Source organism: Magnolia sinica, chromosome 12, assembly GCF_029962835.1.
Source record: "Magnolia sinica isolate HGM2019 chromosome 12, MsV1, whole genome shotgun sequence".
NCBI classification, from domain to species: Eukaryota; Viridiplantae; Streptophyta; class Magnoliopsida; order Magnoliales; family Magnoliaceae; genus Magnolia; species Magnolia sinica.
Genome location: NC_080584.1, coordinates 60,434,056 through 60,460,851, shown reverse-complemented (window position 1 = coordinate 60,460,851; position 26,796 = coordinate 60,434,056). Strand labels below are relative to the sequence as shown.

The following is a 26,796-nucleotide window of genomic DNA, read 5'->3' as shown; positions in this document are numbered from 1 at the left end:
TTGTTGGGGATGATGTCAAAAACACATGTCATACGCAATACATATCATATGCTAAGAACCAATAAACCAAAAGGAGAAAACTGGGCTTTAGGAACAGAAGAAGATAATTTATAAATGTATTTTCAAAATTTAAAGGGAAACTGTTAGAACTCAAAATTCTACTTTTGTTCTTTCAACATTTGAAAATATGATGCTATGAGAAATTAACATAAGCATTTGGGTAGACATCATGCAATGGCCTTGCATCATCCAAGGGGACTTGGCATTGCTGAATAGCCATCAAGCTGTTTGAGTTTGGCTTGGGAGGTTTTGTACCTTTCGAATCCTTTTTCTCCTTCACCCTTCATTATCAGAACTCCCAGAAGCATTCCGGTTAGGTTGCTTGCAGCGGCAAAAACTATCCAAACCGTTCGAAGGTAGAAGAAGCCTTGGAACTTAGTGTAACAACTCAGCAAAGCCATGAGATTGGGCAAAACCATTTGAGGAACCCGATGGAATGTTGAAATTTCCTTATAGGGGATCGCATTTAGCACCCAAAACATTTTGCACATTAGATGTTTTCAAGAAATCAATGGTTGCAGTGATATTTACATGTTTTTCATGTTTATCATTAGTAGAATCAGTACCCAATTCCAAAAAGCATTGGCACAATTCTTTCATCACTTTCACAACTGAAAAAGTGGGGTCTGAGACATTTATCCTTGACCAGTTTTTAAACTGCATCTAGATTTGGCATACGGAAATCTGATTGATCAATGGCAGAGTTGCAAGTCAAAAAAATTTTCACCTCTCCAGAGGTTGATGATGTGATTTCCAAGTAAGCAGGAGATGCCTCTGGAACAACAGTCCGGGTCAATGAACCATGGACAACACTTGTGGAGTATGGCTAAATCAGGACATATTCACATCTAATGCATTAGACTCTTAATGATTCAACCTCAACAGAATATCATCATGCTATAAAAACAAAATCAAAATCCAAGAACAGCCGAAAATCATTCAAATTCATATATCTATGATCACTCACATTTTTTATATATTAGATCTCTAAAACCCAAATTAAAATCAACAAAGAAAAAGAAAGAAAGAAAATAGAAGTCCTTTTCCAAAACAGAAGTGTTCTTCTTTCCCTCTTTTCATTGAAAGTTTGAACCTGGTGTGTAGATAGCTAGATCAGGCCACCCATTTCCACCACCCCAACACCCCACATGCCGATTTGGCACACTTGTGCAAGATCCAAGCTGTCCATCAAGCCAACGACTATGATTCGATCCAAGCTTTCCATCAGGCCAATGACTCTGATTCTCAAATCCCCAAATCTGTAAGCCCTAAAATCCCCAAATCTGTAAGCCCTAAAATTCCTAAAATTTGTAAGCCCTAAAATCTCTAAATCTGTAAGCCCTAAAATCCCCAAATCTGTGAGACCTAAAATCCCCAAATCGAAAGGGGAAGTGAGATAGACAGAGATGAAGGAAGAGAGATCGAGAGAAGTACCTTCGATTTGACGGTAGCTGTTGTTGATGGAGGTTGGGCGGCCATGCATTGGGACTTGATCCACTGCTACTGCTGATGGGGAAGACTACGGACATCGTCGGTGGATGATGGGTTAGGGTTTGGAGTAGAAAGAGGAGGGCGAGAGAGAGAGAGAGAGAGGAGAGGAGAGGGGGACGCGGATAAGCTACTGACAGGTTGAGAGAGGGGGACGCGGATTAGCTATTAACAGGTTGTGAGAGAGAGAGAGAGAGAGAGAGAGAGAGAGAGAGAGAGGGAGAGGGAGAGGGAGAAGAGGAGGGCGAGGGAGAGAGAGGTGAGGGGGACGTGGATTAGCTACTGAGGAGAGAGAGAGAGAGAGAGAGAGAGAGAGAGAGAGAGAGAGGGAGAACGGATTGCAGAGGGGGAGAGGGGGAGAGATTTAGGGATTTGGGGTCGGGCACGAGCGGGATGGCTTTTGGGGTGGAACGGATTGGCTACTCCCCCTAAAACTAGCCCTGTGGCTAGTGTTCGGTGGTCTGTGGGCCCCACCATGATGTATGTGTTTCATCCAATCTGTTCATCCATTTTTAAAGATCATTTCAGGCCTTCGTCCTAAAAATAAGAGGATATAAATCTTAGGTGGACCACATTACAGGAAAACAATAGTGATTGGATATCCATCATTTACATCCTCCTAAGGCCCTTGTACTGTTTATCCGACATCCAATCTGTTGATTTGGTCATAAAGGCCCAGATGAAGGAAAAAAAACAAAGATCAGCTTGATCCAATACTTTTATGGCTCCCAAAATGTTTTTAATGGTCAACATTCATTCAACACTTTTTCCTGTAATGTGGTCCACTCAAGATTGGGATATAACTCATTTTTTTTGTAATATCATAAAATGATCTATAAAAATAGATGGACGGATGGATGAAACACATACATCATGGTGGGGCCCACAGACCACCGAACACAAAAGTTGAGAGGGGTTACCCTCCATTAAAACATCCATAATTATTTTTTGGACTCACAGAGATGTGGTTCACAAATCTAGCCCATCCATTATGTGTGTGCCACTTGGATGAGGGGTCATACCAAGTTTCAGACGCATCCAACTTTCAGGTGGGGCCCCACCAAGTGCTTTTATATGTTTTAGGCATGTCTTCACATAATTTTAGATGGTATGGCCCTCTAAAGTTCTGTATACGGCTGATTTTTGGGATATCCCATAATTTAAAGGGGACCCATCAAATGCACGGTGTTGATTTACAACACACATCATGGTGGGGCCCACACAGCTCAACCTCATGGGATGTTCCCATGAGCTCGATGCATAGAACCTTTTCCATATATATATATATAATATTTTAAAAATATAAAAACTTATGATGTATTTGTTATATCCACACCGTCCGTCCATTTTGAGATATCATTTTAAGTCACGAGCCAAAGAATGAGACAGATAAAAATCTGTAGTGGACCCCACCACAGAAAACAATGGGAGGGTGATTCCCACCGTTGGAACTATCCCAAGGCCCATCGTAATGTTTATTTGAAATCCAACTGGTTCAAAAGTAATAAAAAAGAAAAAATGGTCGTGGGGCCATACATCATGGTGGGGCCCACACAGCACTAACCACAAGCAAATGGATGGTGTAGGGGGAGTAGCCAATCTATTCCCCTTATTTGTGGTGTGGTCCATTTAATCTTTGAATATGATTCATTTTTTAGATAATTCTGTAAAATGATCTCGAAAAATGGATGAACGATGTGTGTTGATCCCAAATTTTCGGTAAATCTAAAACTCAAGTGGACCATGCCACACAAAACAGTGTGGAATAATGATTTCCACCGTTGATACCTTCCTTGGGCCCACAGTAATGTTTATTGGCCATCCAACATGTTCATAATATCAAAAGGATATGAATGAAGGGAAAACACAAGCATTAGCTTGATCCAAAACTTCTATCAAATGCACGGTGTTGATGTTCGACACACATCATGATGGGCCCTACAAAACTTACTAACATTAATTCTTAAAGTCTCAGGGTGTCAATAAGTTGGGTCACAATTTTGACTAGAATATTTAACCCATTTTACATGTCTGGTCCATTCACTCTATTTTACTGATCATTACTCTCAACTTGACTAGTTACTCGCCCCGATCATGCTACATATGAGAAAGATATTGGGCAAACAAGATTAATCAACAATTTGAGTGAATTTTGATTTAAATATCTGAAGTTATTATTCTTCAATCTGGATTGATCAGATTGTCCAAAAATGGTTAAAGGTTTCATAATATCAAAAATATATAAATGAATAAAAAACACAAATATCATCTTGATCCAAAACCTCTATGACCTCCAAGAAATTTTAAATGGTAGAGGTTCAATCACACTATTTCCTGTGGTGTGGTCCACTTAAGCTTTGGATATGCTTCCTTTTTATTCTTTAGACCTCAAATTATCTATTAACATGGATGAATGGAGTGGATAAAATAAATAAATAACAGTGGACCCCATAGAGTTTACTTTGGTAAGGGTAATGAGTAACTCACCTAAATGTAGTAGAGAAGGGTTTCCTTAAAACATTCATAATCATATATTAGGCCTGCCTAAATGTGATTCACATATCCAACCCACTCATTATATGTGTCCCACTTGGATGAGGAATCAGACCAAGTTTCAACCACATCCATGTCTGTATTAACTTATAAACAGATTGGATCTCAAATAAACATCGTGACGAGTCCTAAGAAGGTTTCAATAGTGGGTGTCACTATCCCACTCTTTTCTATGGTGGGTCCACTTGAACTTTGGATCTGCCCCATCAATCAGATGCACCATTCCATGGTGGGCCACGAGCTTAAAAATAAAGTCAATCCATGACTTGGGTGGGCCACACCACATACTATAGTTGAGAGGGTTATCCTCCCATTAAAACATTCATAATCATTTATTGGGCCCACCTAGATGTGGTTCATAGATCCAGCCCATTCATTATGTGTGTCCCACTTGGATGAGGAGTCAGACCAAGTTTCATACACATCCAAAACTCATGTGGGCCCCACCAAATGCTTTTATATGTTTTAGGGATGTCTTCGCATAGTTTTAGAAGCTATGGCCCACCTGAGTTTCGTATACGACTGATTTTTGGACTTAAAGGGGACACATCAAATGCATGGTGTTGATGTTCTACACACATCATGGTGGGGCGCACACAGATTAACCTCATGGGAAGTTCCCATGAGGTGACTTTATAGTACCATTTCACTATTTAGGTAACTCCTTCATGGGTATTACTCTAACCGTGTAGGGCCCACATTGATATATTTTATGTATATCAACACTGTCCATATATTTTTCCATCATATTTTAGGATGTGATTTCAAATAACAAGAACTCGATAATCTCAAGTGGGCCATACCAATCAAAACAATGATGAATAACTATTAAAAATCTTTTGAAGGCCACAAAAGTTTTGGATCAATTTGATCTTTGTAGTTTACCTTCATATAGATCTTCTTTACATTATCAACAAGTTGGATTGCAAATAAACATTAATAAAACCTTACAATGGGCTCTTTATAGTTTTTAATGGCGAGGTACTATATTATCATTCTTTCCAGTGGTGTGGTCCACTTAAGATTTAAATCTACACAATTTTTTATACCCGGCCCAAAAATGGGTTGGAGAAACATAGGAGCGGTAAGGATATACAACACATCATCAAAATTTCACTTTTGTTATCTAACTTTTCAATTTTTCTTGTCAAAATAAAAAATCTAGTTTTCTTTTTTAAAATATATATTTTTTTACAATTTGTCAATTTTTTCACAATTTTGTTTAATTTCTTAAATTTTCTTTTTCAAAATATCATTTTTTTAATCTCACTTTTGTTATATAACTTTTCAATTTTTCTTGTCAAAATGCAAAATCTAGTTTTCTTTTTTAAAAAATATATATTTTTTTCAATTTGTCAATTTTTTCACAATTTTGTTTAATTTTTCAAATTTTCTTTTTCAAAATATTATTTTTTTTATTGAAATTTTTTTTTTTCAAAATTATCAACATTATTCAAAGTTCTTAATTTTTTTTTTCAAAATCTAGATTTTTATAAAATTACTGTTTTTTTTTCAAAATTTAAATTTTTCTTAAACATTGTTAATTATTTTTCTGAGCTTTCTTTTTTTAAATTCATAATGAGCATTAGAGACGGTTTAGGACCGTCTCTAATAAAGACGGTCTTTGACAATCTCTAATAGAGACGGTCTCGGACCGTCTCCAATAGGGACGGTCTTTGATAGTCTCGAATAGAGACAGTCGATTTAGGGCTGTCTCTAATAGAGATGGTCTTTAACAAGGCTATAAGACGATTAAGGACCGTCTCTAATAGAGACGGTCTTTGACAGTCTCAAATTACAAGTAAAAGACGGCCAATGACCGTCTCAGATGACTGCATATAAGACGGTCAAGGACCGTCTCTAATGCGGACGGCCAATGACCGTCTCGATGACCACATATAAGACGGTCAACGACCGTCTTAAATGATTTTTAGACGTTCAAATTTTTAAGACAATATTAAGGACGGTCAGGGGCAGTCTAAAATTTTAGAGACGGTTTACGGCCGTCTCTAAAGTGTCTTTAAACCAAGCAATTTTAGAGACAGTCCAGAACCTTCTCGAAATTCGTCCCTTTTTTTCATTTTTCATATAGTGGCTGTTCAATGAAATGCCAAAGGGAGACATGCCAAATGTTTGATATGATAACTCATAGAACCTTGGTATTTTCTTATTGTTTGTGCTCCATATGATTCCAACTCCATACCAAGGAAAGAACAATTAGCATGTTATTTTTTAGTGGTATTGGAAATTTTAATTGCGACCTTGCTTTGCATCCTCTAATGCTTTTATTTACTGTTTAGTGTAGGGATATGTGTCCTCAACATGGCAAAGTAGGGATTTTCAATAACGATGGGAAAAACTGATGCAGGCTAATGCAGGGGGTTCTGGCATAGTTGATGTAAGCTGAAGCAGGGGGTTCTGGCATAGGATAAGAATTAGATGGTAGGAAATTCGCTTCTATTTGTTTTCTTAAAAATCTATGTGAATTTTCTACTCATGAGATTTTTTCTACTTGAAAGAAAGGGAGTTTGTAATGCAGGGGCAAGTGGTTAATTGTCCTGCATCAGTTTGGAATTTAGTTCTATCAATCAGTTTGTCGTTCTCTGGTTAAATAGGTGATGGATTTTAATTGAGCAGAAGATAGAGTTCTAGATGAAGGTCCTAAGTCGAACCAGAAGATAGAGTGAAATAAAATTATATGATAAACACTTTAGTTGAAGCAGAGCAACTTGCTGAACGTTCAATCTGGAAAGAATTGGTCTGAACTATTAAGTTGTCAAAATTCAAAATTGGCTAAAACTTAATTTGTAGTCTAACATCGATGTTCTGAACACATCTTAATGGTTCAAATTGTGATTTTGATCAATGGATCATAAAGATTTGATCACCCCTCCCCCTCCAAACAAAAAGACAAGGACAAAAAATCATCAGCCCAGTAGCTATATCTGTTTGTGCTAGCAGTTGTGGCTCACAATAAAACCCTTATTTAGAAGCTTACTGGTTTTGCATTGATTGCCTGCCAAAATGTATTAGCTGAAAAAAAAAAGTTCTCAAATATTCTTTTGCAAGGAAGGCATTGTCATGGAGAGCTGGAGAATCTACACCAGGCTATGTCATGGTAAAAGCATACATATTCTTCCCATGTTTATCTTAGATTGACATTAATTACTTTTCTATTAACACACATGTAGATTGGAGTAATACCTTGGTTAGTATTGACAGCACGAGTGAGCAAGTTCCTTTGTCAGAGGCTACCAAAATCCCTGCATTTCTTCCACTCATAGACCTTGGAGATCTACGAACTACATCAGTAATTAGTAATTGGCGTTAGAAGTTAGAAAGATGCTTCCAGTAATGCAAAGCCAGTTTTCTGAAATGCGAGATCTCTTGTTTTTGGTTGGGCGGCTGTGCCCTCAAAGCTTTAGAGATTGCAATCTCTCAGGCTTTGATTGATCTTCTTTGTGATTTTGTTTTCTTGTTGTATTCTTTTGTGGCTTTGCCGCCTTTTTAAATAAATTATCAGTTACAAGAAAAAATAATATTTGTTGGTTGTTTCACTTCTTTAACCAACCTGGAGTTGAATAAGACTCCTTTAACCTCCTTGAAGAGATTTTGTTTATTTCTTCATTTTGGTGGGTATGGTGGCTTTATTATTATTATTTATTAAATCAACTTTGGTGAACTTTCACCAATTCAACAGTAGACTTGATAATTTCATATGGCTTCTGAAATTTTTATATTTGTAACATCAGCAAAAAAAAATTTCCCCTACTAGAAAGTAATTTATTCAAGCATATTGTAGGAATCTTGCCATTGCCAACATATTGGTTGGATCTTCTTGTAATGTTCCAAAATTTATTCCTTTGATGAATAAGAACAGGCATTAGCGGAACTTATCATCTATTTTTCTGTCCATTGGTTTTGTCTATCTCATGATAAGCAGGTCTTAAATATGCTTTGTTGCTGGGTCGAAGATCCAAATTCTGAGGCATTCAAGTTGCACCTGCCAAGGATTTTTTACTATTTGTGGCTTGCAAAAGATGGCATGAAAATGCAGGTCTGGAAATAAATTAAAATAAACCACCTTTACTTTTATGTAGTGGCATTTTGTCTTTGTTTTTGTCCAGTGTCAATTGAATCTGGGTTTCTCACAGGTGTTCAAAATCTAAAACCATTTATAGTTCAGTGCATAAGTGGTCATCGACATAACTTTTTTTTTTTTCCGGAGGACATTTGATTCAAAACTCACTTATTAATTGTGGTTAACTGCAAGGTTATAATGGCAGTCAATTATGGGACACTGCTTTCACTGTTCAGGCAATAATCTCAACTAGCCTTCTTGAGGAATTTGGTCCAACTCTTAAGAAAGCGCATGAGTACATAAAGAATTTGCAAGTTTCATTATATTACTTTGGGAGCAGTAGTTTTCTACTCTCTCTCTCTCTCTCTCTCTCTCTCTCTCACACACACACACACACACACACACAGAAGCAAACTAATCCGTTAGGATTGTCCCATTGGGGTGATTTTTGGGTGTGGGCCATCCAGCATTGGAATCATCAAATCAATAGTGTGGATCACCAAATGTCAGGGCCCATCCTCAGGTCGTGAATCATGTAGTTCCTTGCCAAGATGTTTTTCTGATGAAAGCTAGTTAATTCCATGGATTGTTTAAATATTTTAAGCTTTTCAATTGTCTCCTTACTTTCAAAGCTATTTTAATTCTACACAGGTTTAAATGTTTAATTCCATGCATTGTTTAAATATTTTACATTTATTTCATTCTCCTTACTTTCAAAGCTATTTTAATTCCACGCAGGTTTAAATGTTTTAAGTTTTAGTTTCAGAATGGAGATCTGTATAGGAAGAAATGAGAGCGATTTCAGTTGTTTGATGAGTACGAATCAATTTTTCAATTGCTGAGAGCTCAATTCTTCTGTATTTGTTTTTAAAATGGGGGTTCTATATGGGTTGTAGGAATTCGGATGCTAAGAAGACATGATGATCTGTGGTGTGTTTGATGACCATGGCCCTTGGGGACACTATGTAGCAAAAAGGGTCAGAGAATCGCTGCCATCGTCTCTGCTTTGCAATTGGCAGAAGACTCTTGCTATGAGCTCAATTACATCAGAATTCCTTTTGGAATTTGATAAAATGCTTAATCAATTTGACATTTGGAAGGAATCCTATTTGAGAACTTATTGAAATGAGTGATTCACTTGGGCAAATGAATCATAACCTTGACGGTTTAAAGAGTGATCTGAATGAAGTTACTAAGGGAAGGGATTGCCTTGATTATGAGGTACTTGTCTTGAAAGAGCAGCTAGAAATGGCACAAGTTGTTGCTGAAGAAAATGAAGCAATTGCTATAGAAGCTCGACAGTTGCTTGTTGATTCTTTTTATCATTACCTTATTTCTGATTTTTTTCCCCTACTTGTGTCATGTTTGATTCTCAATGTTTTCCCTTTCAATCTCAAATGGCTGAGGCAATGAAGAACTATGCCGAAGAGGAGGAGGAGGCGAAGCTGTTAGAGAAGTATGTGGAAGAGCTAGAATATACCGTAAATGTATTGGAAAACAAGGTCAGCTCATCAATGGTTACTGGGATATATTCAGAACGTTTCCTACATTAGCTTTAATTCACTTAATAGTTTTCTTAAGTAGCTTTTACTTTCCATTTCTTTTAGGGGGAGCTTGTCAAAGGAGAGGCTGAAAGGCAACGGTTGTAGAGAGAGGAGCTAGAAGGGGACCCTACTGAAACAGTTCATGTGGAAGGCTATGTGGCAGTTCATGTGCATTTGTATTTTGTTTTGAAAACTTTAAATAGACCATTAATTGTTTTGTTGATATTGTGCTGATTATTGTCTTGATGAATGTTAAATGGGTGAAATATGCACAGGTTCAATCATTTGTTGATTATGATATTGTTAGGTTTGGTTGATAGAGAAATGAGGTTAAAAACCGAATTTAGCCTCAGTTGATGCCAAAAGAGGCTAAATCCATCTTTAGTCTCGGTTTTGCCTCGGTTACATAAACTAAGACTACAACTCTCGTGGCTAAAAGCTTAGCCTCAGTTGTTGAGAATTGAGGTTAAAAATAGTTTTAGCTTCGGTTGGAGGCAACTAAGGCCAAATTTAGATTTAGTCTCAGTTGGAAACAATGGAGGCTAAAATTTTGATTTAGCCTCATTTCAAGAAAACTGAAGCTAAAAAGATTCTTTTAGTCTCACTTGAAGAACCGAGGCTATAAAAGTCATTTTAGCCTTGGTTGCTAAAACTAAGGCTAAAGCCTTTAGCCACGGGGGTTTCAACTTCGGTTTGGATAACTGAGCCAAAACTAAGGCTAAAGGTTTTAGCCTCAGTTTTTAGCCTTTTTAGCTACGGTTTTGAACCGAGGTTAAAGCTTCCTTTTCTTGTAGTGACCTAATCCTAATCTCAACTCCCTAACCAAAACCTAAACCTAAACTTGAAAACCCAAACCTAAACCCGATCCCGAACCTGAACCCGATTTCCTAAACCTAAACCTTAACCTATTCTCAATTCCTTAAAGCTATAACCTATAACATATAATATATAACCTTAACCTAAACCTATAACCTAAACCTAAACCTTAACCTAAACCTAAACCTATAACCTTAACCTAAACCAAAACCTATAAACTAAACCTTAACCCATAACCTATAACCTATAACCTAAACTTATAACCCATAACCTAACCTTAACCTAAACCTAAAACCTAAACCTAAACCTATAACCTAAAACCTAAACCTAAACCTAAAACCTAAATATATTCTCAAATCCCTAAACCTTAACCTACACCTAATCCTAATCTCAACTCCCTAACCTAAACCTAAACCCAATCCCGAACCCGAACCTGATTTCCTAAACCTAAACCTTAACTTATTCTCAATTCCCTAAAGCTATAACCTATAACCTACAAAAAAACCTAACCTAAACCTATAACCTTAACCTAAACCTAAACCTAAAACCTAAATGTATTCTCAAATCCTTAAACCTAAACTTACACCTAATCCTAATCTCAACTCCTTAACCTAAACCTAAACTTGAAAACCCAAACTAAACCCGATCTCAAACTCGAACCCAATTTCCTAAACCTAAATCCTAACCTATTCTCAATTCCCTAAAGCTTTAACCTATAACCTAAACTTAAACATTAACCTCAACCTAAACCTATAACCTTAACCTTAACCAAAACCTATAACCTAAACCTTGACCTATAACCTATAACCTAAACTTATAACCTATAACCTAACCTTAACATAAACCTAAAACCTAAACCTAAACCTAAACCTATAACCTAAAACCTAAACCTAAACCTAAAACCTAAATGTATTCTCAAATCCCTAAACCTAAACCTATACATAATCCTAATCTCAACTTCCTAACCTAAACCTAAACCTACACCTAATCCTAATCTCAACTCCCTAACCTAAACCTAAACCTAAACTTGAAAACCCAAATCTAAACCCGATCTCGAACCCGATTTCTTAAACCTAAACCTTAACCTATTCTCAATTCCCTAAAGTCATAACCTATGACCTATAACTTAAACCTAACTTAAACCTATAACCTTAACCTAAACCTAAAACCTAAACCTAAACCTAAACCTATAACCTTAACCTAAACCTAGGTTTTGAGTTTAAAAGTCCATCCTAGGTTTGAACACAATACTCATATTGGATATTGCCGTAGTTTAGAAGATTTGTAGGTACATTTTTTATTTCTTCATATATAAGTGTTTTTTTTTTAAATCTTTCTTCCTTTTAAGATGTGTACAAAGGCATGCTTGTTTGATTGTGTCTACAAATGCTGTTTTATACAGGCTGACAAGCTAAAGAAGTCAGTGGAGGATGAAATTCATTTTCTCAAGGGAAGGGTTTCAGAACTTGAATGTGATCTTGTGTCGAAGTCTACAGAAGTTACATCTGCAGTTTCAAGGAATGAAGAAGCTCTATCTTCTGCATCTGTTGAAATTAACCGTCTGAAGGAAGAAAATTCTGTAAAAATGTGAGCATTATTGAATGCATATGGAGGGTGTTTACTGTGTTGGAGTGTATTTGTTTCTTGCACATGAGGGCACGCCTTAGTTGTAATTCTTATGATAGGTTGAGCAAAGTGAAGTATTGTTTATTTATAAATGTAAATGTAGGATGCATTGTATGATTTGATTGTTATTTGTAATAAATGCATCATTTTTTTTTCTGATTGCATTTTATGTACTATTTCTATCAGCATTAAGCTTAGATGAGTTATCAATCACAGCAGGTTCTTGCAATGGGAACAAGTCGTATTATTACAATTTTTAAAAAAATAGCTACAAATATAATCCGTAGCTATCGCTACGGCTTTTGTCCGTAGCTATTGGTATCTATTGCTATAGATATTTTTGGTGTTATTGGTATCTACTGCTACGGATAAATTTCATTTTGCTACGGATATAATCCGTAGCACCTCCGTCACTATTGGTGGGGTAGCTAAAGGTATTGCTACGGATATAATCCATAGCTATTGGTATCTATTGCTACAGATATAATCCGTAGCTATTGGTATCTATTGCTACGGATAATATCCGTAGCTATTGTATATATTGCTACGGATATAATCCGTAGCTATTGGTATCTATTGCTACGGATAATATCCGTAGCTATTGGTATCTATTGCTACAGATATAATCCGTAGCTTTACCTTTAGCTACCCACCAATAGCGACGAATGTGCTACGAATCATATCCATTGCAAAATAGATTTTGCTACGGTTTTTTGCCGTAGCTTTTGCTCGTTTTTCTTGTAGTGTTAGATGTCTCATAAGTGGCAAACAAACTGAAGAACTGAGAAGCATAGAGCAGTTGGAAATCAAAGTCCCAATCTAGTTAAAATAAGTTCACTACTCTAAGTTCACTACATGTAAAAACACTTCTCCATCAAACACAACATTTTGACATTAAGTATCTAAGAAATTTCTTATGGTGTGGTTCATAACAAAATTCTCCATCATCACTATTTCTCATGGTGTGGTCCACCTGAGAAACCCATTTAATGTTGAATTTGCCTAGAAATGTAGCCCACATGTTTTGGGCATAACTGAAATGAGCATGCAGAAATTGTGGGGTGCCTAGCCACCATAACTTCAATGAATTTCCTACAACATACCTTTGGATTTTGTGCTCAAGAAAACATTTCAAAAAAAAAATGAAAGTAGCATGGTTATCAAGCAGAACCTGTAGCCACTTACACCAAGTGCAGTTGCATGTGTAGCCTCCTGCTTCAGCGGCCAGGATGGGTTTCCCTGCCTTAAAAAAAAAACCATTTACCACCTGCCAATTGCAAGCCAAAGTATCCAATTAGCAACCTTATACCCCACTCATTTGTCTTGGTGTTAGGAGTTGGGATATAGAGTATCAATTGCCCAACTCAAAAGTTCCAAGCCTTAACAGGCTAATATTGGTCATCTCAACAAGATAACACAATTTTAATTTCAAAAGCAATGTTTCTACTAGTCCATGGTGTGTAAGCTACAGGCCTTAAGCTGCCACGATGAAAGAAACTCTACTTAATCTAGTTCACCACCTGTTATCTAGTTCCCAAATGGATCCCAAATGGATCCCAAATGGGCATTTGATGAAAATAGTATTTCAGCATTCTAATGGGCAATTGATGAACGTTGAGTCCTGTGGTCATAACAGCAGTTCCCATCTTCCAGGGACCCCCGCTCTGTCTGATCCATTAATGGCGACCAAATACATAAACACGGTCTGTCTAAATGGCCAGGTCACTCCAATGCTATCCATAGGAAATGGACAACTTCATCATGGTCATAATAGCGGTTCCCACCTTCCAGGGACCCTTGCTCAATATCTGGATAGCTCCGACGCACATCCGGGTTTGCTCCATCAATTTTTACAGAATTATACATGTCCTGCTCATGAACGGAATTATTCATGTCCTGCTCATGAGCATGCCTAATATTGCCAATGCATGGGATTCAGCACAAATACCTTTTCATGATTCAAAGAAGGGAACTCGAGTGTTCACCTTACCTTCCATTGTATGCTTTCAAGTTGCAGATGGCCCCTGAAACACACATACATCCTGGGAATTGCTTCTCAAAACCATAGATTGCTTTGTTTTGCAACTCGATCATCTCACGTGAAAACCTGTCACATAATGAATAACTGTAACCAGAATGATAACTATTGTAAATGCACTATAATGAACAAATTATTATTATTATAGATAACTAACATCTAAATGGAATATAAGACAATTGAAACAATAAAGAAATGGTAAAGATGATAGGTCTATAAGTTGATTCCAATGATGTTGCATCATGAATGCTAGCATGATAGTCCTCTTGAACATGGCAAACATTGCATTAGTTTCATATAAATGGCTTGAGACTAACAATAAAACAAAATTTTAAAAGAAACAGAAAAGAAGAATCATTCAATCATTCTCAATCAGTGGAAATGCAAGTAGAAGGGGTCTATAATAGCGTTTGAAAATAATTCTGAAAATTTCCCCACAACCTTATAAATGTATAAATAGGAAAAGTGACCCAAAAAGGAGACATTGTGATGTGTGTGGTTCATCCACTATGTTCATTTATTTTGGCATTTAGTTTTAGTGTTTGATCCCAAAAAGGAGACACATCGAAGGCTCAAGTGGACCACATTACAGATCGATGGTAAGCCCTTAATCTCCACAGTTTCCTATGGTCTAGAGCCCATCAGATCAACAGTTTGGATCACCAAGGCATTACTCCTGCTTGGATGGAATAGGCATATCAGCTTAATACACTATTCTAGCCTACCAAGTTGAAGATCACCTCTCATGGAAGGAATTAAAGCATTTTTTCAAACAATTATCGTGTAGATTTCTATATAAAAATTAATTAAAAAATTTACAGAACTATAAATGCAACAATATGCATTCAGGAGGTTTGTTAATTTCACACATGGAGTGTTGTCCCTGTCCGTCCATACACAGCCACAATTGTATGCTTGATCAGATTTTTCCACCAGGTAGGCTACATTGTCTGGATTTCTAGCATAAAACAAAAGTCAAGAACTCAGTTTCCAAAAATATAATTTTTTATGGATCCCCCCAACATCTTAGACTCTCATTTAATAGGAGAAGCAACTAACATTACCAGAAAACATGCTTCTTTAAAAGGCAACACCCCCATCACCTTGTCTGTGGCATATATTAATTATGAAGTCAAATTAAATTGACTAAATTGTGGAACTGACAGTCAATAAGTCACATCCTACAATCAGATTGGTCGAATAATCCTGACCTTTGAAAATGGATATTTGTATGCCACGTATGCAATTTCTAAGTGCCTGCATATCATAGAAAGGAAGCTGCGACACCAATGGATGCTAAGCAGAAAAACTGTTAATCAAAAAGAAAAAATAAAGAATTTAGATGACCATATATGATCCATAACAGAGCCCAATATGCAATTATCATAAACACCACTAGTGGCTCTCCATTTCATGAAACAACCATTTAAAGACATCCAAATGCAGAATTCAAATCACAAATCATAAACTTATAAAACTAAGTTTAAAATAAAGAAATTCACAAGCTGTTCACATATGACAATGATGATTTTCTCATTAGATCTCTGCATTTGAGCAGCATTCTCATTGGATTTCTGCATTGAGAAAATAAGATTACAACTAATTGTTGCTTGATTTCTATTGATGATTGAGGGAATCAAAAGAACACCCAAAGCAGGTATTGATGAAGACCCAAGAAACTGATATTAATCAAAACCCAAAATACCATTAGATGGAAATTGAAAGGAAACCCAAAATACAAATCAATAGAAAATGAAAAGAAAACCCAAAATAGATATTGATGAATTAAAAATCAGGCCTATCAGACCTGTAAACATTTTTACACACAAGTTGCCACAAGAATGTATGGCAGACTTCTACAATATCACCATACATGAGCATGGTTTAAAAAATCAGGCCTATCAGACCATCCTAAATGCTCAATCAGTACAGGGCCCACGGACCTGCCTTTTTTCCTCAAATTAAGCAGCTAGGACTATCCAATTGGACTGATCTTTGGTCATGGCCTATTACAGTGTGGATTGCAGAATGGATGGTCCCGATCATGTAAAAAAATTGGCACATTTCCCATGGGAATTTGTGTGCAGAAAAATGTATAGGAAGTCATGGCATTTAGCATTTATACTCTTTACGTAAATACCAATTTGAAACTATAACTAAATTAGCACTAGACTCCACTGCCGAATGAGGGCCAAGGATTCTACATTGAATGCTTTTCCAAAAGAGAGACATGGTATAGAGCTACAAAATAAAGAGCTTACTAGGTCAACCAACCATAGAAACAGAAATTCCAAAGATAAAATTAGAATTTGAAAGACAAACAATGTGATCCACAATTTTTTCTATTCCAATCCGAGAAACACTCTAAAATTCCAATCATCTAGAGTCATAGATTGTTGGAGTATCAAATAACTCCTTATATTATTAATGTAAATTAAATGCTAATTGAGGTCTACAAGGACTATTTAGAAATAAAACAATGAGAAATCTACAAACTACCACCAAAGAGGACAAAATAAGAGTTGCCACTAAAGATAAACAACAATATCTTTCTGAAACAAAATCAAACAAGTCTCATAAGCGATTCTCAAACAATAGATCCATAGGCATCACTTCGGGGCTTGTTCAGATTGGTGGAGAACAAGATTCACCAGAAAAAAGAAATTGATTTCCTCTTATGTAATGGTTCCCCTCATTTGTGGAAGCCCAAAGCAGTGATGAAATTGGTTTTCATTCCTCAGAGAAGGGATGTTTCCTTTTCCTCCCGAAAACCTAAGAAATGGAATCAAATCAACGGATGAGAATCAAATCTCCAAGTCCCTAAACCCCTCTTCATACCATTTTGGCACCAAAACCCCTAAATCCAGTTCCAAAAACAACTTTCAATCCTAAAAAATACCATAAAAATTGAAAAATCCCTAAAAATACGGACCATTTTTCCTTGCGTGGCTTTAAGGGTTGATTCATGGAGTTGGATAAAGTCCAGATCTATCAACGCACCTGAGCAAAGAAGAAATTGCAATCAGACGAAGGCTGCAGCTGGTGGATGAGACGAGACGATGACGAGGGTTGGAGAAAAGGGTTTCGAAAACCCTGGCACAGAGTCTGCTCACAAATCAATGGTGGGTTTGCGGCGAAAGGGGATTTTGAAAACCCTAGAGAGAGAGAGAGGGAGAGAGGTTGGGAAACAAAGAGAGGGGAATGGGGCCAAGAGACAGAGAGATCGAGAGAGGGCGAGGGAAAGGGAGAGGCTGAGTGCATGAGAGATGGAGAGATGGCAGGGAAAGGGAAAGGCTGAGTGTGTGAGAGAGAGAGAGTGAGAGAGAGAGAGAGAGGGTTTGGGTTGTGGGAGATGGGCGCACGCGGGAGGATAAGCATGGACATTTGGGTTTTGGCGGTGACGGACGACACCTTCAGTGCTTGCTTTTAGCACTCGTGGGGCCCACCGTGATGTATGTTATTTATCCACTCCATCCATTCATTTTAACAGTAGATTCAAAAAAGAATTTAGATCAAAGTTGTAAGCGGACCACATAACATATAAACGATAGAAAATTATTTTTAATTATTTCTTATGGTGTGGTCCACTTAAACCTTCAATCTACATAATTTTTGAGCTTATCCACTGAAATTATATATCAGAATTGATGGACAACTTAGATCGAACACATATATTTCAATGGACCCCATGGAGCCCCTTAAGCACCAGCTATGTTTAATAAAGTTTAGGTGAGGAGGTACGCTTTAGCTACAGATCAATCAGGCTTTAGCTACAGATTAAATCCGTAGCTAAAAGCTTTCAAAGTCCATAGCCTTTGCTCGATTTTTTGGTAGTGTGTGCGGTACACCAGCTAATCCACTAACGTTAGGATTAGCCAAGACTGCAAGATTATTCAAGATTAGAATTTCCGTACCTCCGTATCAAGGATGAGTTTGTGGTACTCAATGATTGTTGGAATTCCTGTCAAACATGGTACACGAAGATCAGCTGAACTGGTGAATACTTCAGAGTATAAATCATCAAAGTTATTCGTAAGTGCTTGAGACTGCCTTATTTTATTTTATTTTATTTATTTATTTATTTATTTATTTATTTATTTATTTATTTATTTATTTATTTATTTATTTATTTTGGAAGATAACAAATTTTATCAGAGTAACTCACTTCAATGACTCCACACAAACCGGGTCTGAACCGTTGGATTCAATCCAACAGGCCTGATAGTTTAGGCCTGACCCAAACTATTAACGGGGCCCAACACGGGGAGACCCGACAGGCAGGGCCCACCTTTTAACACGTTTGGAAACAAAAAAGAGACACGGATCTGATCTTTTACTAGCCACGGAGAAAAATCATGTTTGTTGTAATTTAATTGGGTCACATTATCACACTCTGCATTTAATGCAGTAGTGTAGACATTATTAGTGATGATGTGGACCAAGCGTGATGTTGGAAAACAAAAATCTCAGGTGGACCATACTACAGGAAAATAATAGCGATTGGATATCCACCATTAAAATCCTCCTAAGGCCCACTGTACTATTTATTTGACATCCAATCTATTGATTAGGTCATACAGACTCAGATGCAGGGAAAAAACAAAAATCAGCTTGATCCAAAACTTTTATGGCCCCCAAAAGGTTTTTAATGGTCTACACTCATTCAACACTGTTTCCTTTAATGTGGTCCACTTGAGATTGGGATATACATGATATTTGGTCTCATACTTTAAAATGATCTGTAAAAATAGATGGACAGCATGGATGAAACACATACGTCATGGTGAGGCCCACAGAGCACTGACCAACGGCCATTGGCAGGTGGCAGGAGGCGTAGCCAATCCGTTTCCAATAGCATATGCCAGAGAGGGGTCCACGAGCATCGAATGGCACTTTGAAGCATGTACCAGGAGGAACAGTGCACCAAATCCATACGGAGAAAAACCACTGGTGTGCAAGATGTCCTCAAGCATGCATCATATGGGAGCGGATCGGCTAGTGTGGGTACGCGTGTCATGCGAAGACGAACGCTGACGCTCCTCGAGCTCCAAGTTGTGCGAACGGTTCAAAGGAGATCAAAGTTACATGGCCCTCAAAATGATGTATTTATTATATCCATACCGTTCATCCAAATATTTGGATCATATTATGAGACAAAAAATGATTCATACCCAAAGCTCAACTGGAGCACACCACAAATAGCAAAGGGATTAATGATTTTCACCCTTAAAATATTTTTAAGGCCCACCATAACATTTATTTTTTATCCACTCTGTTCATAAGGTTACAAAGACCTAAACAAGAGAAAAAACAAATATCATATTGATCCAAAACTTCTATGACTCCAAAAGGATATCAATAGTAGACATTCAATCCCCACTAAATTTTGCAGTATGGTCCACTTAATCTTTAAATATGTCTTTTTTTCTGCTCAAGCCTTATGACGAGCTCATCAAATGGACGTACAGTTGGCTCAAGCCTTATGATAAGCTCCTCAAATAGATGCTAACGTCATTACACCAGCGTATCACTGGTGTGTGGTACATCAGCCAATCCGCTTTTGCATCATATGGGCCCACAACCGATGCAGATTTCCTAAGAAAGCATTCTGCATGAAGTTCCTGCACTCGAAACCTAGGTACGGTACACTGTAATGTTTGTGAGGAATCTAGCCCGTCCATCCATTTTGTGAGATAACCATTTTAAGGCATGGTTCGAAAATGAGATGGATCTAATACTCAACTGTGCCAAAGCCGTGAGGACTGAATGTTCACATTTGAAATATTAGTAGGGCCAAGGAAGTTTTGAGTGAGGCTAATATATGTATTATCAGTTCATCCCAATAAGAATGATGCGGTAGATTTCTTACAAATATCACAGTGGGCCCCACCTAGGTTTGGAGCGCAAAAACTTTCTGCAGAAGGCTTTAGCAGGAAATCCACGTCCATTCATTCCATTTGGGGTGGGAGATAAGTCCACACAGACATGCACTATAGTGTAGGACCCATGGGGGGATAGATACCCATAAATATATGATTTGACAATCTAGATGTCGGCCCAGTTATAACTTATAATCACTGGAAGGTGATAAAGTGAGATGATTTTATGAAATAATACATCCATTCGGAATATGCCAGAAAGGATGAAATCGAGAACTGTGGGCCCATTGACAGGACAACCATACGCATGAATGTCTGTGGTTCCAATCATTAGGTGTCACCATCCAATGATTTTATGCACAGGCCGCGTGGGCTCTCCACTTTCTGGACTTCATTACCTTTTTAAGAAAAAAATTTAAAAATGGGCATTTATGGTAATTCCCCTACTGAAAAGTACCTCTGGGTTTTTTGATTTCATAGCCGGTTGCCCATGTTTTTGGTGTAAAGGGTTGCCTACTGAGTACTGAGTAAACCCCGTGGAATCCACCATGATTTATATATTTTATCCATCCAGTCCATCCATTTTAATAGTTAATTTTAGGTCATGATTTCAAAAATGAAGCATATCCAAAGCTCAAGTGGACCACACCATTGGAAATCGAGTGAATTGAGTTTTTACCGTTGAAAAATTCTCAGGGGCAACAAAAGATTTGTTTCAAGCTGATATTTTATTTTATTTTCACTTCATCCAGGATTTCGTGATCTTATGAACAGGTTGGATGACAAATAAAAATGCCCTAGAAAGGTTTCAACGGTTAAAATCGTTATTCCCGCTATTTCCTGTGATATGGTCAATTTGAGGTTTGGATATGCTTCAATTGGGTCAAATGCTTAAAATGAGCTGAAAACAAGATGGACGGAGTGGATAAACCGCGTACGTTTATGGTAGGCCCAACTGAGTTAATTCACTACCTTAAAAGCTTACTGAGTAACTCAGTACGACAATCCGATTTATATTTTACACGGTTTTACAGTAAAGATCTGGTAGAAGCGGAAAGAGGAAAGAGAGATTAGAAAGCGAATTGCGTCCACGCACGCTGTCCATTCATTTTTCTTAACATTTAAGGCTACGAACCTAAAATGACGTGTATCTAAGGCTCAAGTGGACCACACAGTGGAGATTGAATGTGCACCATTAAAAACTTCTCACGAGTTGCTAAGTTTTGGGTCAACCAGATATTTATGCTTCCCTTTCATTCAGGTCTACATGACCTTATGAACAGGTTGGATGGAAAATAAACCCCACATTTAGTCCTAAGAAGGTTTTTACCATGGGTGTTGTTGTGGGAAAAATCGGATTGGTCTACCACTCGAAAAGTGTAACCAACAATAGGAAGAATACTAGGATGAGCTTCCAAATTAATAAGGCATGGAGCTCTCGGAGGATATGACTAATAATCCTCTCGATGGAGAGATCGACCCCAAGCTTAGCTCCTTGAAGGAAAACTCGGTTGTAAGAATCATTTCCTAAGTTGAGCAGGTCGACCGCCATCAGGTCGGGGGAAGGATCTCAAAGAATATCTCACCTCCAACCAAGAGATCAGATCCGATATGATTTTACCCAAAGATCATGCCGACAGAGGCAGGCTCGGCAATAAATCTGGTGGAAGATCTATAACTAGATAAGACTTTCCAATGTATCCTAGGAATCCCATAAGATACGTAGATCTCAACACCCCATATAATGACCCTATAAGTACCCGTGTTGCGATTCAAGGGAGGTAAGCGACAAAACCCCCATGCTCAAGCCCTTTCAACCCAAGTCTACCTGTTTGACTTAGGCATCGGAGGGTCCATAGTCATTATCGGCACCCTCATTGTTTGCTTCATCTTATCTTTACAGGTTCATTGGTGGACTCGCTTTTGTAGCTAATAACATCCATTCATCCAGATCTTTACGATAACAGGTGTCATTATCATCACCCATTCCTATGGTGTGGTCCACTTGAACTTTGGATCTACCTTAGCTAATACCTTAAAATAATCTGGAAAAATGAATAGATGATGTGGATAAAATACATACATCACATTGGGGCCACAAAGGTCGGATGAGCAATTATCTTGATTAATGCTATGGTTCCATGCCAAAAAGATAATTTTAGTTTTACACACACACACTCACACTCACACCATAGTGGATTTGGACCACAATAGGTACTCAAACCCATGACCTCGTATTGAAATTCCTAGGAGTCTATCAAGTGGGTGGGAGCCACCATAATGTATGTGTCTTATGTCTACATAGTCCATTTGTCTTTAAAACTCATTTTACATCATGGCTCCAAAAATGAAGTAGATCCAAATCTCAGTTGGACCATAATACATAAAATAGTGTTAATCAACCATTAAAAACTTCTTGTTAGCCACAAAATTTTTGGATCAAGATGATATTTGTGTGGTCTCTTCATCTAGGTCTTTTTGACCTTATCAACGGGTTGGATGTCAAATAAATATTCTGGTGGCCCCCATGAAGTTTTCAATGCTGAGGATTCAATCACGATTGTTTCATGTGGTATGGTCCACCTAAGATTTGGATCTGCTTAAAGTTTGGAATCACGTCCTAAAATGAGCTGCCAAAATCGATGGTGTGAATATAAACGACATACATCATAGTGGACCACATAGTTAGGATCCACCGACCTCAGTGGATCACACACACACACACACACACACACACACACACACACATATATATATATATATATATATATATATACACGGAAACGCTCACCTGGGAACCAGTTCGTACGTACTACGTACGAACTTTTTTGAGAACCCATCACACGTGATGTGGATCCAAAATCTGAACCGTTCATGTGAATCAGCACCTCCTGAAACCTTCCAAGCCCAAGTTTTACTTTGATATGAAACTTTGGAGGGCCATGAAAAATGAAAACAGTTTCCTCCCTTGATTTGCATTTCTCTTTGCTATGGCCCATCAGAATATTAAATCGGGGTGAAAATTTTCCACATGGGGTTTTATAGGATTCCGCATCACATGGACCGTTCAGGTTAGACACCCATGGCACGTGTGCAAAGGTGCGCACGTGCGTAGGTGCGCAGGAGAGCATGACTCTGTGTGTGTGTGTGTGTGTATATATATATATATATATATATATATATATATATATATATATATATATATATATATATATATATATATATATATAAAGTAGTCCAGAGATTAGGTATATCACACATACTCACACGCTAATAATAATTGAGATTAAATGACAGAGATTATATATATCACACATGCTCACATGCTAATAATAATTGAGATTAAATGACAGAGATTAGATATATCACACATGCTCACACGCTAATAATAATTGAGATTAAATGACTTTTAAGTGTCAACCAAACAGTGGCCTTCCAATTGCAACCAAAGGCTTGGATCCAACATCGGGTCGTCCCATTCTTGACGGTCCACCACAAAAGCACCATCTTCATCTTTTATTCCTTCAGCGACTCCATCGTCAATGGTAGGAAGAAATATTGGCTCTCCCATTGCATCTCCATTTCCTAAGAGCCAATTCTCTCCTCCCTTTTGGAACAAACCTTTCCACCATATTGCATCATTGTCTGGATCCAACAGTGGCTCGCCACCCTCTTCTTGTTTTCTAGAGGCTTCAAGATTCCCAGAACTAATCAAACTCTTGGAGAGTCTACTAGGCTTTGGCTTTAGGACTTCGGAATCTTTTGCAGTCTCCTGGTTATCATGGAAAGTAACCTTTTTAACCTTTTTACTCAAATGTGAGTTCCAATAGTTCTTTATGTCATTGGCTGTCCTTCCTGGAATTCTACCTGCAATCAGCGTCCATCTGAGGAAAAAAAAAAAAAAAGGAAGATGGCATATTTTAGTTAACTGTCTTTCAAGGTGAAAAGTAGGTTTTGTGCAATGGAAACTTGTGGAAGATGGCAGATATTATAGTTGAATAACTTCACGTGTATGAGATATACTCCGTCCATCAGGTACAACACCACTTGTTTGATGTTGATCCCAATCAGGCTCATTCAAAAATCAGATGGGCCACATCATAAGGAATTAGACCTAAAACCTCTAAATTCATGTGTTATGGCTTACCTCAGTTTTGGAATAGTTATGATCGGATGAAATAAACACACCACCTTTGGACCCCACACAAAACTAATCTGCAGGCATTCCTTCCCAAATGTTTGCTATGGTGTAGCCTACTTGCGTCATGGATATTCATGATTTCTAGGTTGCAGTTTGAGTCAGCGTACCTGATCAACGGTTTGGATTTCATGAAAGTTCCATGGCAGCAGGCACTCTCCCACCCATGTCAGGCTAGCCCAGTCCTTTTCATAAATATTTTTTACTTATCTTTTTTATATCTAAGATAAAAGGAAGATGGTTTTTATTACTTACCAACTTAAAGAATATGAATTTTAACTTACCTATTACCCAAAAGCTTATGAAGCCTGATGATGAGATCAATTTCATCTGCACCAAACTCTCCACGCTTAATGTTTGGAGTGAGATAGTTAAACCATCTCAATCTGCAGCTCTTGCGACATCGATTGAGGCCTTAAAATTCAACAGAAGAGGAATCAAGTTACTATGTTACTCTACATAATCAAGAAAGTAAAATATGTACATAGTCACCTAACCTATATATGCAAAGATGGTGGCAGAACTTTGATTTCATTTCAAATGAGATTTTCAAAATACCCATTCAAAGTGGACTGGAATCCTCTACAAAACCTGTTTTAAGAAATCATGTAAAACGCTCTTTGAGGATTGTTTTATAGAAACTTTACTCTCCTTTTTTCCCATTAATGTTCACATAAGAGTTTCTTTTAGGGGCTAACAATTCTATGTCCGGTTCAAAATATTTCGACCTGATGAATGGAAAATGGAGTAGATTTTAAAACTACAAAACAACATGGTATGCCCCAAAAAGCTTTGGTAACCATTCTGGTAGATTCCCATTAATCATCTCCGAATGGTGGGGGATATGTGGAAACCAAAGGTCCGCTATATTTAAATCTCTGCCTTAGTAATGAAACAAACTAGCAATTTTCTATCACTTAAAAGAATAGAATGGGTGGGTAAGAATCAGTTATACCTGCCCTCTGAGGAACTAGATTCCACTTCCCTTCTCCATACTTCTCAATGCATTTCCTTAGCAGAAAATCTTCTTCTCGAGTCCATGAACCCTTTCGAACTCCTAACCGGCCCTTGAATTCTCGCCCCATTCTGTGTTTTTTTTTCCCTCCTTCTGGCAGACCCCAACCGGCGATATTTAAAATGAGCGTTTGTGATTTTCAGAAGCTTACTAACGTGGCAACATATTGCCCTTGGAAGTTTCATCCGATCTGATGTATTTTCGTCGCACTGGCCTACAGAAGTCATGCTAGCGTAATGATTGCCTTATGAGTGCGGATCCTCTGCCTCCCGGAGGCAGGAACTCCCTGCCTCCAGCGTTTTCATTGGTCAACGTCACTATAAGCGCCACGTCATCAGATTTTTTAAATATATTAAAAAAATACATTTAATAAGAAGTATAACGGACGTTAAACGGAAGCGGTTTGCGTGCTGCGTAACTCAGCAGGGTAAGCGTACTGAGTAAAGTCTGTGGAGCCTACTGTAGTCATTCATTCGTGTATTGCATTAACTCCATCCATCTCTTTTATCATCTAATTTTAGGGTTTTACAACAAAAATTAATCATATCCAAAGATCAAGTGGACCACACCACCTGAAACAGTGTGAATTGAATTCTACCGTTGAAAAGTTGTTGGGGACCCACAGAAGTTTTATTTCAAGACAATATTTGTTTTTTTTCATTCATCCATGTCTTTGTGATCTTACGAACAGTTTAGATGAAAAATAAATATCATTGGGGGCTTAGAAACATTTCAATGGTGAAAATCAATACTTCCACTGTTTCCTTTGGTATGGTCTACTTGGGCTTTTGATATACTTCAGTTTTGGGCTCAACCCCCAGAATGATTTGAAAAAATAGATGAACGGCGTGGATAAACCACATGAATTCACAGTGGGCCTAACAGAGTTTACTCAGTGCGATATGACTCGTACGCAATCCAATTTCACGTGTCTAACGGGGGGATGCGGATTTCCAGCCAAAGCCTTTTGCAGTAAGATCTTGCGCAAGGATTCCAAATGGGCCCACTGCGACATTCACGATAAATCCAACCCGTTCATTCATTTTTAGATATCATTTTAGAACATAATACCAAAACTAAGGTGTATACAAAACTCAAATGGGCCACACGAGAGGAAACAGTGGGGATTTAGTGTCCACCGTTGAAATATTTATATGGCCACAAAAGTTTTGCATCGGTCTAATATTTTGGTATTTTCACTTCATCTTAGTAAAAATGACCTTATAAACAATTTGGATGGCATATAAACATCAAGACGCATAGGAAGGTTTCAACTGTAGGAATTTCTTTCTCCACTGTTTCATCTTGTTTAGCTAGTTGAGTTTTTGATCATCCTATTTTTTAGTTACATGTCTTAAAATGAGCTCTAAAAATGGATGAGTGGATTGAAATTCTTACAAACATCATGGTGGACCCCACTATACATCCCGATGCTGGAACTTCATGCAAAAGGCTTTCCCCGGTGAATCCGCGTCTATGGTTTCTATTGGAAACGAAC

The 26,796-nt window shown here is 37.7% G+C and overlaps 1 protein-coding gene and 4 long non-coding RNA genes across 5 annotated transcripts in view; 3 read left to right on the top strand and 2 right to left on the bottom strand.

Annotated features, from left to right (window-relative positions):
• LOC131221463 (uncharacterized) overlaps nt 1-12,322 on the top strand; it is a 33,725-nt gene extending 21,403 nt beyond the window's left edge. The window contains exon 2 of the long non-coding RNA XR_009159287.1: nt 11,945-12,322. This is a non-coding gene — a long non-coding RNA (uncharacterized LOC131221463). The remainder of the gene's footprint in view (nt 1-11,944) is intronic.
• Nucleotides 1-26,796, bottom strand: part of LOC131221465 (uncharacterized) — a 98,984-nt gene that overhangs the window by 31,243 nt on the left and 40,945 nt on the right. The window lies entirely within an intron of this gene.
• On the top strand, nt 6,239-8,541 carry LOC131221462 (uncharacterized). The gene is made up of 3 exons (XR_009159286.1): nt 6,239-7,219; nt 7,293-8,158; nt 8,375-8,541. It is a non-coding gene; the product is annotated as an uncharacterized LOC131221462 (long non-coding RNA).
• On the top strand, nt 8,957-10,010 carry LOC131221461 (uncharacterized). Its single transcript, XR_009159285.1, has 2 exons — nt 8,957-9,684; nt 9,790-10,010. It is a non-coding gene; the product is annotated as an uncharacterized LOC131221461 (long non-coding RNA).
• LOC131221460 (transcription factor MYB1-like) lies at nt 23,495-25,525 on the bottom strand. Its single transcript, XM_058216722.1, has 3 exons — nt 25,239-25,525; nt 24,568-24,697; nt 23,495-23,969 (listed from the first exon to the last, which is right to left on the bottom strand). The coding sequence occupies exons 1-3, from the start codon at nt 25,366-25,368 to the stop codon at nt 23,495-23,497; spliced, it is 735 nt and encodes a 244-aa protein (XP_058072705.1). The 5' UTR covers nt 25,369-25,525.

Coding starts and splice junctions, on each gene's coding strand:
- LOC131221460 (XM_058216722.1), bottom strand. CDS start 25,368: ATGGGGCGAGAATTCAAGGGCCGGTTAGGAGTTCGAAAGGGTTCATGG. Junction 24,698..25,238: donor TCTAGTTCCTCAGAGGGCAG/GTATAACTGATT, acceptor TTGAATTTTAAG/GCCTCAATCGATGTCGCAAG. Junction 23,970..24,567: donor CATAAGCTTTTGGGTAATAG/GTAAGTTAAAAT, acceptor TTTTTTCCTCAG/ATGGACGCTGATTGCAGGTA.